The sequence below is a fragment of the Salmo salar genome, chromosome 02, assembly GCF_965601325.2.
Source record: "Salmo salar chromosome 02, fSalSal1, whole genome shotgun sequence".
NCBI classification, from domain to species: Eukaryota; Metazoa; Chordata; class Actinopteri; order Salmoniformes; family Salmonidae; genus Salmo; species Salmo salar.
This window is the reverse complement of record NC_138292.1, coordinates 50,478,791-50,495,719: the sequence shown is the minus strand read 5'-3', so window position 1 is coordinate 50,495,719 and position 16,929 is coordinate 50,478,791. Positions and strand designations below refer to the sequence as shown.

The following is a 16,929-nucleotide window of genomic DNA, read 5'->3' as shown; positions in this document are numbered from 1 at the left end:
ATCGTTTGCTTATTTTGTGTTCAATAAAAGTCACTATGAGCACTCGACCCACTGCGCCTTGGTCCACTACGTACGACGACCGTTACACAGAGTGGCTGCAGGCTGTCTACACTCATTGAGAGCGGGCTCCTAAGTCTCCCTGTGGTTGGCGGTTGCAGTGAAAAAATATAAATCATATACTGTATATCTAATAGATACTGTATATATTTCCATTACATATATATTAGTACCAGTCAAAAGTTTGGACACACCTACTCATTCAAGGGTTTTTCTTTATTTTTACTTTTTTCTACATTGTAGAATTATAGTGAAGACATGAAAACTATGAAATAACACATATGGAATCATGTAGTAACTTATAAAGTGTTAAACAAATCAAAACATATTTTAGACTTTAGATTCTTCCAAGTTGCCACCCTTTGACATGATGGCAGCTTTGCACACTCTTTGCACACTCAGCTTTGCACATTCTTGGCTACTCTTGGCCAGGTAGCCACCTGGAATTCTTTTCCAACAGTCGTCAGAGAGTTCCCACTTTGCTGAACACTTGTTGGCTGCTTTTCCTTCACCCTGTGGTCCAACTCATCCCAAATTATCTCACTTGGGTTAAGGTCGGGTGATTGTGGAGGCCAGGTCATCTGACGCAGCACTCCATCTTCTTGGTCAAACTCTCCTTCTTGGTCAAATAGCCCTTACACAGCCTGGAGGTATGTTTTGGGTCATTGTCCTGTTGAAAAACAAATGATAGTCCCACTAAGGGCAAACCAGATGGGATGGCGTATTGCTGCAGAATGCTGTGGGAGCCATGCTGGTTAAGTGTGCTTTGAATTCTTAATAAATCACTGACAGTGTCACCAGCAAAGCACCCCCACATCATCACACCTCCTCCTCCATGCTTCATGGTGGGAACCACACATCTGTTCACCTACTCTGCGTCTCACAAAGACAAAAATCAAATTTGGACTCATCAGACCAAAGGACAGATGTCCACTGCTCGTGTTTCTTGGCCCAAGCAAGTCTCTTCTTATTATTGGTGTCCTTTAGTAGTGGTTTCTTTGCAGCAATTTGACCATGAAGGCCTGATTCACGCAGTGTCCTCTGAACAGTTGATGTTGAGATGTGTCTGTTACTTGAACTCTGTGAAGCATTTATTTGGGCTGCAATCTGAGGTGCAGTTAATTGTTGATTTCTGAGGCTGGTAAGTCTAATGAACGTATCCTCTGCAGCAGAGGTAACTCTGGGTCTTCCTTTCCTGTGGCGGTCCTCATGAGAGCCAGTTTCATCACAGCACTTGAAGAAACTTTCAAAGTTCTTGAAATTTTCTGGATTGACTGACCTTCATGTCTTATGATGGACTGTTGTTTCTCGTTGCTTATTTGAGCTGTTCCTGCCATAATATGGACTTGGTATTTTACCAAATAGGGCTATCTTCTGTATACTAACCCTACCTTGTCACAACACAACTGATTGGTTCAAATGCATTAGGAAGGAAAGAAATTCCACAAATGAACTTTTAACAAGGCACACCTGTTAAATGAAATGCGTTCCAGGTGACTACCTCATGAGCTGGTTGAGAGAATGCCAAGAGTGTGCAAAGCTGTCATCAAGGCAAAGGGTGGCTAATTTGAAGAATCTCAAATATAAAATACATTTTGATTTGTTTAACACTTTTTTGGTTACTACATGATTCCATGTGTTATTTATATTTTTCATGTCTTCACTATAATTCTACAATGTAGAAAATAGTAAAAATAAAGAAACCCCCTGGAATGAGTAGGTGTGTCCATAATTTTGACTGGTACTGTATATATTTATTTAAATTCTAAATTGTTGCCTCTTGGGCCCCCCACGGGCCTGGGCCCAGGGGCTTCAGCCCCGGTAAACCCCTGCATTAATCCGGCCCTGCTGGTTCCACAGCCTTTTTTAGGTAAGATGCCCAAATACATTTTTGGGGAGATAAATGTGCACCAAATAATTTTTTTGTGTTCAGGTAGGCCTAACACTTGGACTGAAAAGTTGGGTAAACCAAAAAAAGCCTGTGGAACCAGTTACTTAATAATAATTAGATTGTTTTCATCATTGTATAGTTCGAAGTCTAATAGTACCTTACTATTACATAGTAATTACAGAACAGTCCTTGATTAATAGCCTATGGATTGCTTATAGAAATTATGTGCTATTTGCATGTGAAAGTAGGGCGGCAGGTAGTCTAGCTGTTAAGAGCATTGGGCCAGTCACTGAAAGATCGCTGGTTCGAAGTCCCCGAGCTGACTGTGTACGTCGGTCACTTAACTATAATTGCTGCTGTAAGTCAGAGCATCTACTAAATGACTAAAATGTAAAGTGTCATGGGATACATTTGCTTCATTGTTTACCTTTTAATTAGGCCTAGTATCCCACTCTTCGATGGTATGCACGTAGAGTACAGACTGTGGCTCGCGATACAGAAGCTTCTATCATATCTTCGCTTTTTACGCATAACCCCTATAGCCAATCAATGACTGTATTCAGAAGAGAAGCAAAGGTTGTCCAATGGAAAGAAATCTGCAATGTGAACAAAAGAGTGAAGATGCACGCACAAGAAGGGGGCGTATTGGAGGGTGACATTACCGTCAATGCGCACAGCTGTCAGAATTCTAGTTCGCTTGGTCGACATTGTATCGTAGAGCCACATGCATGCAACTTTCTGGACTGCTTTTTTTGTGATTTATTTCTCAGGTGGTGAATTCATCTAACACCAAAAAAAAGAATTGTATTCATCAACAATGTCTCTCATTGAGGAATACGAGGAAGGGGAATACGAGAGCGCACCTAAGCGTCTCAAGACGATGGATGTGGAGGAGGGAGAGGATTCAGATACAGCTTCCGCGGGGCTGTTAGGAGACGAGGAGGATGCTACGGGGACCCCCGGGGAAAACCGGGCCCGGTGGTCAACAAAAAAATATGGGTCTGGAAGAAAGGTGGGTGTAGACATAGCATTGCTAATTGCCTAATGTTCCTTAGATGGATGCTTGTCTTGGAAAAAGAAAGTGACCATATTAAAATAAAAAAGTCAGTGTTGTTTCCTATCTCTCATACATCTATTGGGCAAGTGACAGTCTTCAATAAACTTTTTGGACTAGGATTGGCAGATGGGCCTTTGATCCAGCCGCAGTTTTGAGAATCTTAAGGCTACTTGATTATTTAAGGACTGATTTACAATAATGACAATTGAGATTTGTGTCAAATATATGATGCTAGAGTCAAGCAATTTTCTTTAGAAAGCATACACAATAAAAATTGAAGATTAAAACATAGACTATAGAAGGTGTGTGGAGCTGTGTACAGTAGCTCATGTCTATCAAAACACACGACTTGGGAGTTCTCAACCGAACGAAGCACGCTATTTAACTTCGTTACCCCGTAATTTGATTTTACATTCGTGTCCCCGACAGTCTGGCGGCTTCAAATCTATTTTGTCTCAATAATAATGAGACAAATAATGCGCAGGTTATCAGCGCTCATCGATTTAGAGACTGTCCCCCGAAGCAATGTATCCGTGAGTGTCTTTGCTAAACTACGTTTAGACAAACGCTATGAACTGGGGCTTAAGATATTTATTATCTGGATGAATGTCACTGTGAAGAACCATATCCCATTTCTCACCCAAGGCTAACATTGTTTCACCAAAGAGGATGACAGAGATGCTCTGATGTACCCACATTCACAGTCACAACATAATATTATCCTCATAAATATGTATTTACATAGTTATCTACAAAAGTATGAACACATATGTTTATCCACATGCTGAAATAGACTTCAAAACCCATGGTATTCTATATGTAGATTTGTGGTCTAGGATTCTTTATGAGAAATACAGGAGGGTTTGCTCAGGATTCCAAATCACACATGCTGCTTCAGGTCCATCTCCAGAGAGAGCTGTAAGAGAAATGTAACCATTTCAATACAGAGTGAGCACTGGTTATCTGGCCGTTTTAAACCTTCGCTGCTCCCTGTGAAGTCACAGACAGTTCTGTCACTCCTCCAATCAACCGAAAACACAAACTCTTGTGCAAACTGTGGACCAGTACCTTTGTGTCCCTCCTGGCATTTCTTAAAGACCCACAGTCTAAATAAATTAAACATGAATTTTAAATATTTGTGGCCTAGTCCTGGAGTAAAAAGCATTCTCAATGGAGATTTTCAATTGAAAGGGCTTTTTAGTCCAAGACTAGACCTAATCTGTGTCTATAAAACTGGCCCAAATATTCTCAATCTTGGATATCCCTTCCCCAAGCTGTTGCTGTAATACAATAATGTGTTCTTAGACAACCTACCTAGTAAAATAAGGGTTAATAAAATAAAATAGATTTTTGTGTACTTTGCCTCAAATTGGTAATTTAGGAAAAAGTCAAATCAAGAGGGAACACTCTTCCTCTTTGGCATATACTTGAATACATCACACACCTCCCCTGTGTTCAACAGTAGCATGGTGACATGTTTGTCTCCACTCCTCTTTTGATAGATTGTCCATTAAAGGATTATCAATAAGAGTCAAATCAAGGGGAAACACTTTCCCACCATGGCATAACACACGACATAACACCCTCTCGTTGTGTTTAACAGTAGCATGTTGTTACGGTTATCTCCGCTCCTCTTTTAATAGGTTGCCTGTTGACGGATTATCACCATCACCCCCATGTAACTGATTGTCTATCATTTTTTATTGGCACAAGGAAGGTGGAAGTGGAGACTTCCGATATGGTTTAATTCGCTACACTTTTATTGGTATATCAATCTTCTACTTAGCTTTGGAACAATATCTCCTCAGTATATCTCCTCAGTTTGGGCAATGACAGAGGCTGCATATCAGGGCCCTGGTCAAAAGCAGTGCATTATATAAGGAATAGGGTGCCATTTGGAATGGAGCCAGACAGTGTCCCCTTTGTGACAGCGATGCCCAGCCCTGACAAACACATCAAAAGAGCCTAGGTGGGTGACGGTAGGCCTTATCGTGGCCCAACAGAACATTAACATTTCTGTTACGTGCCTAGCAATGAGCCTCGTTGGTGTGTTTGATAGGGAGAGATAGTTTGAGGTGCAGTTTGCATTCTTAATCATATCCCAATGGCATATGCAAAGAGGGAATTACATTGTGGTCTCTTGGATGGTAGTAATGCCACTACTGGCGCGACACTAGGCACTATCTCATAAAGCCAAGGGCCCTGGCTGATAAACATCTGGGTGAGCGGCAGAGCTTTTGTTCAGATGCCAGGATGAATCTCTGAGTCACGGTATGAGTCCCAAATGACAAAATATTCCCTTTATAGTGTATTACTTTTGACCAGAGCCATATGGACCCTGGTCAAAAGTAGTGAACTATATAGGGAATAGGGTCCCATTTGGGAGGAAGACAGTCCCTCATGGGGTTTCAGTGTATAACCGTTTGGCATTTGTGGGCACAAAACAAAGCAATTTTTGCATTTTGTGGCACGGAATTAATAATTTCCACTAAATATAGCATGTTACAAATGGCGGCTCATACCAGTGTGATGAAAACCTCAGCTTTGGGCTGCATGGAGCCTGCTTTCGGAGATAGGACTGCGGCAGTTTGGCTAAGAAGTTAAGAAGAAGTTAGCTTCAGTGTGGATCTGGGTGGCACAGCTCTGGGTGAACTATGACTGGGACTATATTCCAATATCCATACTAACTATGGACATTAAATCTAACGCTACAAACTTATATTTTTCCCTGTACACGTGTAATTATTTTACTGTAAATTACTTTGACTGCCTTCCTTGTATTTATATTTCTACTAAATGTTATTCTATTTTATTCTAGATTGCGTAAACGCATCTAGGACCAGGCTAGGTTACCACTGTCTGGTCTACTTCGTAAACTAGATTTGGGCATTTCCATGTAAAAGACCCATGAGCACTAACATGAGAAGTTCATAGGAGCACATCAAATTGGGTGTCAAATGAAAGCTAAGAGTCGATACTTTTGAGAAATGAAGGCATATATAAATGTCTCTACATTAGGAATAAGCAAAGGCTTTGATTTCTGGTCAAACAGATGGAAAAGGGGTCTTAGAAAACATCTAGCAGAAACAGTCTTAAAATCTATTAGAAATACATTAAAAGACAATAAAGACCCCTGCCAACTAATATCATTTATATTTAGTTTTGCCAAAATGGTTTGCCTCCAGTAAGTTTAAGAAATATAGTCTAGTGTTTTGTCATTCTGTTTCCAAAACCCCACATATCTTTAAGAAATGTTCTAATTTCTCTCGATCATGAGAGAGGATAATGAATGTTCACAGAAGTAACAAGTAAAGGTAGACCTACTAATTAGTTATAGTGTTTTTACAAATAACAATTTGGTTTATGATATATTAAGTGATTAAAGCGTGTTATTCTGTCACCAAATCAGTAACAGAATGACTGCAACTGAATTGGCTGCAATGGAAATTCATAGTAGTCACAAATCACAGTTGGGTTACCTGCTACTGTCCTCCCTTCCACTGTTATGTTCAGTTCATAACTGTTTTCTTTCTCCTTCTGTCTCATGGTCAAACGAGGAGTGTGAAAACAGTCTGGACAGCTCCTCCCTCTCTCTCTGTCTCTCTACACTCTCTCCAGTTAATCTCACCCCTTCCAGCTCTTATTGACACCTAGGGCTGAGAATTACCAGGGACCTCACGATACGATATTATCATGATACTTAGGTGCCAGTACGATATGTATTGCGATTTTCACAATTATATATGTATTGCAATTCCATACTGTGATTTTATTGCGATTCGATGTTCCAAACATATTTGCTCACCATATATCTGCTGTGGAGGGACAAGAGAGAGCCATGAGAAAACAAGTTTTGATCAGTTATGGAAATAAAAGTGCTGAAAACAAATTGGCTCCATTTTTAAAAAGTACAGTATAGTATAGTATTGGTCAGTACAATCAAGTACAGTATTGTACTGTACAGTAGAGAAGGGTTTAGTACAGTACAGTAGAGCACACTAGAGTAAAGTACAGTATAATTTACTGCATTGTACTGTACTATACTGTACTGTACTGCACTCTACTGTGATGTCCAAACTTGGCAATGCTTTGGTCCGGTATTATTTGGGGGCGGAGCTCATTCTAATAATTGTTAGTGTGTAGAATAATACCCAAACATGCAAAGGAGCATATATCGTTGTTCTACCTTTGTGTACCTATTCAGAATACATCACCATGCATCTCTGTATAGTACAGATCAGGGAGGGACCCATGATGTCACTCTGCTACCATCATTTTGTTACTGGGTGTTAATCCACTTCACTTACTGAAGGTCAATAACCAAAATAGATTTTTGTTCAAACTCGAGGTGCATTATCATAGCTGACACCCCATTCTTTCTGCAGACATCTTTGAACATTAATTCGGATTAGATACATTATTTAACATTTTTTGGGGAAAATGTGGTCACATAATAAACTGAGGCAAATGTTAACAGCATTCTGTTACTCTGCACACAATTTTTCTAGTAAATGTGTTTTTGTCAAATTTTCTGTGGAAAGTCCTAAAGTTGGATGGTTTGTTTAACTTTGCAATCAATGGTTTTTGTTTGGCATACTTTTAAAATGGAAAAGTCAGAGTCTCAGCGGCATTCTTTCACCGTAGAATTGGCAATTATGTCAAAGATGGGCTGAACCCTCTGTCTCTGCCTCCTTCTGAGATCCTGTCAGTCTGAGGCAGACTGAAGTATACCAACCAGTCTTGTCTTGGCCTGTACCTGTATAAAGTATGCTGATTTGCATTGAAAGTGATCCAGTGTTGTCTTCGGTCAATATAAAATCTCAAATCGTGTGCTTTAATCCTGTCATAAAGATGAGTATCAAGGACAGGCAATCGTTAGAAACAAAAAACCTACATTTGAGGTGAGATACAGGAGACTCCAAGGGGAATCTGTGTGTTGTTCTGTTCTCTCAGCTTTCTTTCCACATTCCCCCAAAAGGTAGTTACAAAGCAAGCATCTGTTGACCTCTGAAGAAATACTACTAACTAATACCTACGGTGGTTCAATGCTGAAGATGGTTTATTTGAAATATCTCTCTCTCTCTCTCTCTCTCTCTCTCTCTCTCTCTCTCTCTCTCTCTCTCAGGCTACAGCTGTAATGCCACAGAAATACACATTTTGAAACCTAGTTACTGTCCAATTGAAGAGTGTAACAAGAACTGAGAGGCTAGTGCTGTGAAGTGTATTCCCATTGGAAATCACTGTGCAAACAATTGAAAAGGCAAACATTAACAGACGACTGTAGTAGAGGGAGAGAGGGATAGGATTTTTGCGGGTGGCTTTGTTGACCGACTCTCCTCATTACCAGGATAAGGCTGTGTTTCCCTCTGTCCAACTCGCCCTCTCTTTTGCAGAGGCCTCCCCATCTGTCTTAGGCCTCTCCCTTTCTCTCGTTCTCCATCTCCCTTTCACTCCCTCCCTTTCTCTATCCCTCTCTCCATCTCTCCCTCCCATGAACACAGTACAGCAGTAGTTGCAGCATCATAGCCAGAGTATGCCCCAAGTTCCATTAAGCTAGAGCTTGATAAAACCACTGCTGTGAGACATGGGGAATAGGGTGGGTCAGAGTCAGTTCACCCTTCCAAGACTGACATGATGATGTTCTAGGAAATACTGGTTAAGTTCTCTGTTGATGGTTGTGAAGCTGAAATGTCGGCATTCAATATATAAGTGATACTCTGCAAGAGCAGTGAGAGAGAGCTTCTTTTCTTTGAAGTATTATTCAACGTTTCCTAGCCTACACACCTAGAAAGCAATGTCTAGATGTAAAATTGCAGTGCATTTCACTTATAGGAAATATTGTTTCCTGACTTGTGTACATTATATATACATACAGTGGTTGTTGTGGCCAGTGGCCATTTTCAATGGTGCCAGTCCTAACAAAGCAACATACCCCATTATGACTACATTTTTGCAAATGTATACAAAATAAAAAAATGAAATATGACATTTACATAAGTATTTAGACCCTTTACTCAGTACTTTGTTGAAGCGCTTTTGGCAGCCTTGAGTCTTTTGGGGTATGACGCTACAAGCTTAGCACACTTGTATTTGGCGAGTTCCTCCCATTCTTCTCTGCAGATCTTCTCAAGCTGTGTCAGGTTGGATGGGGAGCATCACTGCATAACTATTTTCAGGTCTCTCCAGAGATGTTTGATCGGGTTCAAGTCCGGGCTCTGGCTGGGCCTCTCACGGACATTCTGCGTTGTCTTGGCTGTGTACTTAGGGTTGTTGTCCTGTTGGAAGGTGAACCTTCACCCCAATCTGAAGTCCTGAGCGCTCTGGAGCAGGTTTTCATCAAGGATCTCCCTGTAATTTGTTCTGTTCATCTTTCCCTTGACCCTGACTTGTCTCCCAGTCCCTGCCACTGAAAAACATCTCCACAGCATGATGCTGCCACAACCATACTTCACCATAGGGATGGTGCCAGGTTTCCTATAGAAGTGACGCTTGGCATTCAGGCCAGTAACATTTTGGTTTCATCAGACCAGAGAATCTTGTTTCTCATGGTCTGAGAGTCCTTTAGGTGCCTTTTGGGAAACTCTAAGTGGGCTGTCATGTGCATTTTACTGAGGAGTTGCTTCCGTCTGGCCACTCTACAATAAAGGCCTGATTGGTGGAGTGCTGCAGAGATGGTTGTCCGTCTGGAAGATTCTCCCATCTCCACAGAGGAACTCTGGAGCTCTGTCAGAGTGACCATCGGGTTCTTGGTCACCTCCCTGACCAATGCCCTTCTCCACCTATTGCTCAGTTTGGCTGGGCAGCCGGCTCTAGGAAGAGTCTTGGTGGTTCAAAACTTCTTCCATTTAAGAATGATGGAGGCCACTGTGTTCTTGGTGACCTTCAAGGCTGCAGACAATTTTTTGGTACCCTTCCCCAGATCTGTACATCAACACAATCTTGTCTCGGAGCTTCGTTTTTGTTCTGACACGCACTGTCAACTGTGGGACCTTGCATAGACAAGTGCGTGCCTTTCCAAATCACGTCCAATCAATTGAATTTACCACAGATGGACTCCAATCAAGTTGTAGAAACATGTCAAGGATGATCAATGGAAACAGGATGCACCTGAGCTCAATTTCGAGTCTCATAGCAAAGGGTCTGAATAGTTATGTAAATAAGGTATTTCTGTTTATTTTTTTATACAGTTGCAAAAATGTTAAAAAAAATGTTTTCGCTCCGTAATTATGGGGTATTGTGTATATGTTGATGAGGGGGAAAAAAGTATTTATTTCATTTTAGAAAATCCTGTAACGTAACAGAATGTGGACAAAGTCAAGGGGTCTGAATACTTTCCGAAGGCACTGTGGGTGGTGTTGGTTGTAATCTGGCCTGTGGCCACCCTCTTCCTCGAAACCCCATTTATAACCATACAGTGGCTGGTCTGGCAACTCTCTCAACGCAAATCATATCAAATGTTATTTGCCACATGCTTTGTAAACAACAAGTGTAACTAACAGTGAAATGCTTACTTACGGGCCCTTCTCAACAATGAAGATAGAAATAAAATAGAGAAATAATAGAAAAGTATTAACACATTAATAAAAGTAATAATAAATACACAGCGAGTAACGATAACTTGGCTATATACACTGGGTACCAGCATGACTTCAAGGCTCTGTTGCTGAACTTGGGCTGCTCGTCATTGCACTGCAACCAGCCAGGGACCGGGCAGCACAGCTCCATATTACCTCTGTTGCCCTGTCTGTTTTCATTAAAGTTTAATGTTGCGACTCCAGTGGGGGTGGGGCGCAGGGGGGAAGGGGATAGGGGTGGGGGAGTTGAAACGCAGGTGCTTTATCTCCGCAACTCTGTGATCTCGACATCGTCTTCAGAGGGAGAGCTTGAAAGCAGCAGTTCGCCCCCTTGGAAAAGGAGAGTTCTGAAGGCTGGCGGCGGCAACTCCCGACATGCCCTACTTAGCTGGCACATCGCAATGCGGGCTGTTATTTCTCCCAACCCTTTCTGACATCAGAGAGACTGTTGGAGAGGCGTTCCTTAGTATTCCTTGGCTTTTGCGAGTCAATGTCTTATGTAATCCGGCTCTGGAATTAATGCTGATCCTGACAGTTTCTTTTTTTGTGTGGTTTTTCGAAGTATATGTAAATGAGGCCTAGCCTATTAATGCTTCTCCAAAGCTAACATCAGGTGGAAGACAAAATGTTGTTTTTTCTGCCCCATTCTCGTTGTTTTTAGTGTTGTTAACCATGGTAAATGTCATGCAGAGATAGGCACACTTATTGAAACAGGTTGTCTGAGGATTAGATTTTTTTATTTCACCTTTATTTAACCAGGTAGGCTAGTTGAGAACAAGTTCTCATTTACAACTGCGACCTGGCCAAGATAAAGCAAAGCAGTGCAACAAAACAACAACACAGAGTTACACATAAACAAACGTACAGTCAATAACACAGTAGAAAAATGTATGTACAGTGAGTGCAAATGTAGAAGAGTAGGGAGGTAAGGCAATAAATAGGCCACAGAGGCCTATTTATTACTATATTACTATTTATTACTAAATTACTATTTAGCATTAACACTGGAGTGATAGATGTGCAGATGATGATGTGCAAGTAGAGATACTGGGGTGCAAAATAGCAAGAGGATACATAACAATATGGGGATGAGGTAGTTGGGTGTGCTATTTACAGATTGGCTGTGTACAGGTACAGTGACCGGTAAGCTGCTCTGACAGCTGATGCTTAAAGTTAGAGAGGGAGATATAAGACTCCAGCTTCAGTGATTTTTGCAATTCATTCCAGTCATTGGGAGCAGAGAACTGGAAGGAAAGGTGGCCAAAGGAAGTATTGGCTTTGTTGGTAGAGCATGGTGTTTGCAATGCCAGGGTTGTGGGTTCGATTCCCACGGGGGACCAGTACGGAGAGAAAAAAAAAAAAATGTATGAAATGTATGCATTCACTACTGTAAGTCGCTTTGGATAAGAGTGTCTGCTAAATGACTAAAATGTAAATGTAAAAAATGGGATGACCAGTGAAATATACCTGCTGGAGCGCATGCTATGGTGACCAGTGAGCTGTGATAAGGCGGGGCTTTACCTAGCAAAGACTTATAGATGACCTGGAGCCAGTGGGTTTGGCTACAAATATGTAGCGAGGACCAGCCAACGAAAGCATACAGGTCGCAGTGGTGGGTAGTATATGGGGCATTGGTGACAAAATGAATGGCACTGTGATAGACTGCATCCAATTTGCTGAGGAGAGTGTTGGAGGCTATTTTGTAAATGACATCGCCGAAGTTAAGGATCGGTAGGATGGTCAGTTTTACGAGGGTATGTTTGGCAGCATGAGTGAAGGATGCTTTGTTGCGATATAGGAAGCCGATTCTAGATTTAATTTTGGAATGGAGATGCTTAATGTGAGTCTGGAAGGAGAGTTTACAGTCTAACCAGACACCTAGGTCTTTGTAGTTGTCCACATATTCTAAGTCAGAGCCGTCCAGAGTAGTGATGCTAGACGGGCGGGCAGGGGCGGGCAGTGATCGGTTGAAAAGTTACACATGGGATTAACAAATGTTCAGTCAATAACACAATAGAAAAATCTGTATAAAGTGTGCGCAAATGAAGTAAGGAGATAAGGCAATAGATAGGCCATAGTGGCGAAGTAATTACAATTTAGCAGTTATTAACACTGGAGTGATAGATGTGCAGATGAGGATGTGCAAGTAGAAATACTGGTGTGCAAAAGAGCAGGAAAACTAAAACAAATATAGGGATGAGGTAGGTAGTTGGTTGGATGGGCTATTTACAGATGGGCTGTGTACACCTGCAGCGATCGGTATGCTGCTCTGACAGCTGATGCTTAAAGTTAGTGAGGGAGATATATCGTGCTACGTGTGGGTATCGCTATGGTGACCAGTGAGCTGAGATAAGGCGGAGCTTTACCTAGCAAAGACTTATAGATGACCTGGAGCCAGTGGGTGTGGCAACGAATATGTAGTGAGGGCCAGCCAATGAGAGCATACAGGCCGCAGTGGTGGGTAGTATATGGGGCTTTGGTGACAAAACGGAAGGCACTGTGATAGACTCTATCTAATTTGCTGAGTAGAGTGTTGGAGGCTATTTTGTAAATGACATCGCCGAAGTCAAGGATCGGTAGGATAGTCAGTTTTACGAGGTTATGTTTGGCCCCATGAGTGAAGGAGGCTTTGTTGCGAAATAGGAAGCCGATTCTAGATTTAATTTTGGATTGGAGAGTTTACAGTCTAACCAGACATCTAGGTATTTGTAGTTGTCCACATATTCTAAGTCAGAACCGTCCAGAGTAGTGATGCTAGTCAGGCAGGCGGGTGCGGGCATTAATTGGTTGAAGAGCATGCATTTAGTTTTACTAGCATTTAAAAACAGTTGGAGGCCACGGAAGGACTGTTGTATGGCATCGAAGCTCGTTTGGAGGTTTGTTAACACAGTGTCCAAAGAAGGGCCAGATGTATACAGAATGGTGTCGTCTGCATAGAGGTGGATCAGAGAATCACCTGCGGCAAGAGCAACATCATTGATATATACAGAGAAAAGAGTCGGCCCGAGAATTGAACCCTGTGGCACCCCCATAGAGACTACCAGAGGTCTCCGATTTGACACACTGAACTCTGTCTGAGAAGTAGTTGGTGAACCAGGCGAGGCAGTCATTTGAGAAACCAATGCTATTGAGTCTGCCGATAAGAATGTGGTGATGAGTCGAAAGCCTTGGCTAGGTCAATGAAGACGGCTGCACAGTACTGTCTTTTATCGATGGCGGTTATGATATAGTTTAGTACCTTGAGTGTGGCTGAGGTGCACCCATGACCAGCTCGGAAACCAGATTGCATAGTGGAGAAGGTACAGTGGAATTCGAAATGGTCGGTGATCTGTTTGTTAACTTGGCTTTTGAAGATTTTAGAAAGGCAGGGCAGGATGGATATAGGTCTATAACAGTTTGGGTCTAGAGTGTCTCCCCCTTTGAAGAGGGGGATGACCGCGGCAGCTTTCCAATCTTTGGGGATCTCAGACGATATGAAAGAGAGGTTGAACAGACTAGTAATAGGGGTTGCAACAATTTTGTCTGATAATTTTAGAAAGAGAGGGTCCAGATTGTCTAGCATGGCTGATTTGTAGGGATCCAGATTTTGCAGCTTTTTCAGAACATCAGCTGTCTGGATTTGGGTGAAGGAGAAGCAGGAGGGGCTTGGGCAAGTTTCTGCAGGGGGTGCTGAGCTGTTGGCCGGGGTAGGGGTAGCCACGTGGAAAACATGGCCGGCCGTAGAAAAATGCTTATTGAAATTCTCAATTATGGTGAATTTATCAGTGGTGACAGTGTTTCCTAGCCTCAGTGCAGTGGGCAGCTGGGAGGAGGTGCTCTTATTCTCCATGGACTTTACAGTGTCCCAAAAGTTTTTGGAATTAGTGCTACAGGATGCAAATTTCTGTTTGAAAAAGCTAGCCTTAGCTTTCCTAACTGACTGAGAATATTGGTTCCTGACTTCCCTGAAAAGTTTCATATCGCGGGGGGTATTCAATAAAAATGCAGAACGCCACAGGATGTTTTTGTGCTGGTCAAGGGCAGTCAGGTTTGGAGTGAACCCAGGGCTATGTCTGTTCTTAGTTCTGCATTTTTTTTGAATGGGGCATGCTTGAAGCAGGATGTGCTCGTAACAGAGATACATTTACAACTAATTTACATTTTGAGGAAGCTTTATTTATATATAGTAGCTGTTGGCATTTTGTCAATACGACTTAGCAATTTACAACGCAAGAACACCAAACAGAGAAGATGAGGGGATTACAGTACATATGTTGTTGTTGCTGCTGATTTATTTATACATTTGCATTATCTTCTTTAATTTCCTGTTTGGGGAAAGTACTGCATTCATATTGTAATTGTAGAAAGAGATAAATAAATAAATAATTCAATATGAGGGTATATTGGCACACGGCTAAATCCTGCTGGTCTGTCCGAATGATGAACCTGCCGGTGCCTTCTCGAGATTCCTCAACCAGGTGTGACTTTGGTAGTAGTGGCAACATGCTGTAATGTAACCCACTGTGAGATTGTTTGGCCGAGCCCTTCCCTTCACTATCATCATCACTCCCAAACATGTTCATGTATTTTTACATTTTTTAATTTTTGTTTTACATGACGGAGATAGTGAAGAGAGACAGGAAAGTGTGGGTGCGGTGCAAACTAAATTCAAACGCCAACATCTGCATGTCATATCTTAACTTGACCAGTTTCTCACAGCAGGAATGTATGCACTCACTATTGTGTCTGCTAAATGACAAAAAATGTAAACGTAAGAAAATATTCTTGCAGTAAAAGGAAATGTGAATTACTATGTGGATTATAATTAATGGACATTTTGATTTATACAGTTTTCATTTTAAAGTGTAAATTACTAACTTTAAAAGCCTTATTAAATCTCTAATACACAACAAGTTTGCAGGAAAATGATCTGCAACAACACAGTGATCAAATTAACCTGTACATCAAGTAAACCTGTACATGTGCTCTGAAGACGGCAGCAACAATAACTGCTAGACCAATCCAGGCCACTGTCTTTACTGTTTCTGTCAGCCTCAAAACAATGGACCAACATCATCAAAGTCTAACAATTAATAATCAAGTAAATGCTTAGCATTTATTGGCGCTTTCAGCTTGAAGTGCAATCAGGCTACATCATGGCATGTCTGATGATGGCCTAAACACACCTCACTGGCCCTTCTGAAACATTTGGAACATTAGTTAATTTTGAATAGCTAGGTTTCAATGGCTGTTTCAGTATGGTTTCAACCAGGGTTCGAAGCAGGGTCTCTCGTGTGTCACAAGACTGCTAGCTCGTGAGCTAAAGCCAAGGCTAGTCATTAGCTCGGGAAGTTAACACAAATTCTCAGGCCTCTGGCAAGGTTAGTCGTCACATGAGCATGGTTTCACCTCACTACACGTTCACTCATCTAGTAGTAAAGGTCCTCTTCACCTTTTCCCTACTGTATGTTTTAGACAGCGTCTGATGAGAATAATAATTGTTTTGTTATCTCTTCTTGTGATTAGGGGGATTATGCGTTTGAGTGATTAAAAACACTCATCTGATATGTAAAAAGATGAGAATTAATATTCCACCACATCTGTTGACAAGTTTAGCCCTTTTTTACATTGGCATAATTCTAGAACATTTGCATTTCAGACAGACCTGCACGCCAATGATGTTACCCAAATTAAAATCAGACGCTCATTTTTTCATTCTGCGATAATTAGAAGTGAAAGGCACATTCCACTGAGGCATATGGCTAGTGTGTGTGCGTGTGTGTGTGTCTCTGTGTGTGTGGTGTTAGGATGTATGTGAAGCATGTTCTCTCTAATGCTAAGTAGTTTATTAACCTCACACTCAAAAGGTATGCTGATCAGTGGGGACATTATTTAACTTCAAGGTTGAAGGTGAAATTCTCAAAGGAGCAATGGGATGTATTCACTCTGAATACATTGAAATCAAAGAGAGGAAAAGCAATATGGTGGTAGCTACACTGATGTTTGAATTAAATGAATAGAAAAGTGTCATATTCAAACAGCAGTGTAGGGATATTTTCAATCCATGCAACTGGAATCTTTACACAAAAAAATCAAGAACCCAAAAAGCATCTCAGATCTTGGATCAGATCCTCCCCCACCCATATAATCTTATCATGATCTAAAAGGCAAAACTGATCCTATGTTAACACTCCCAGACCCTCTCCGAGGAGGTCTCAGGGGGAATGGGATATGCAAAAAAACTCACACTTGTACAGGTTACCCACTTGTACATACAGTGAAACAAGACTGTATACAGTATAAGCACGCCCAAATTATTATTATTATTATCATACAGGCCCTGGTCCGTCAGATAAGACCTATGAACAGTT

General features: G+C 41.5%; 1 protein-coding gene across 1 annotated transcript in view; it reads left to right on the top strand.

The window, feature by feature from the left end:
* The first annotated feature begins 2,600 nt into the window (after positions 1 to 2,600).
* LOC106584808 (heterogeneous nuclear ribonucleoprotein L-like) overlaps positions 2,601 to 16,929 on the top strand; it is a 53,468-nt gene continuing 39,139 nt past the window's right edge. Inside the window, exon 1 of the mRNA XM_014170409.3 lies at positions 2,601 to 2,960. Within this exon, the coding sequence (XP_014025884.1) occupies positions 2,766 to 2,960 (195 nt within the window). The 5' untranslated portion in view covers positions 2,601 to 2,765. The remainder of the gene's footprint in view (positions 2,961 to 16,929) is intronic.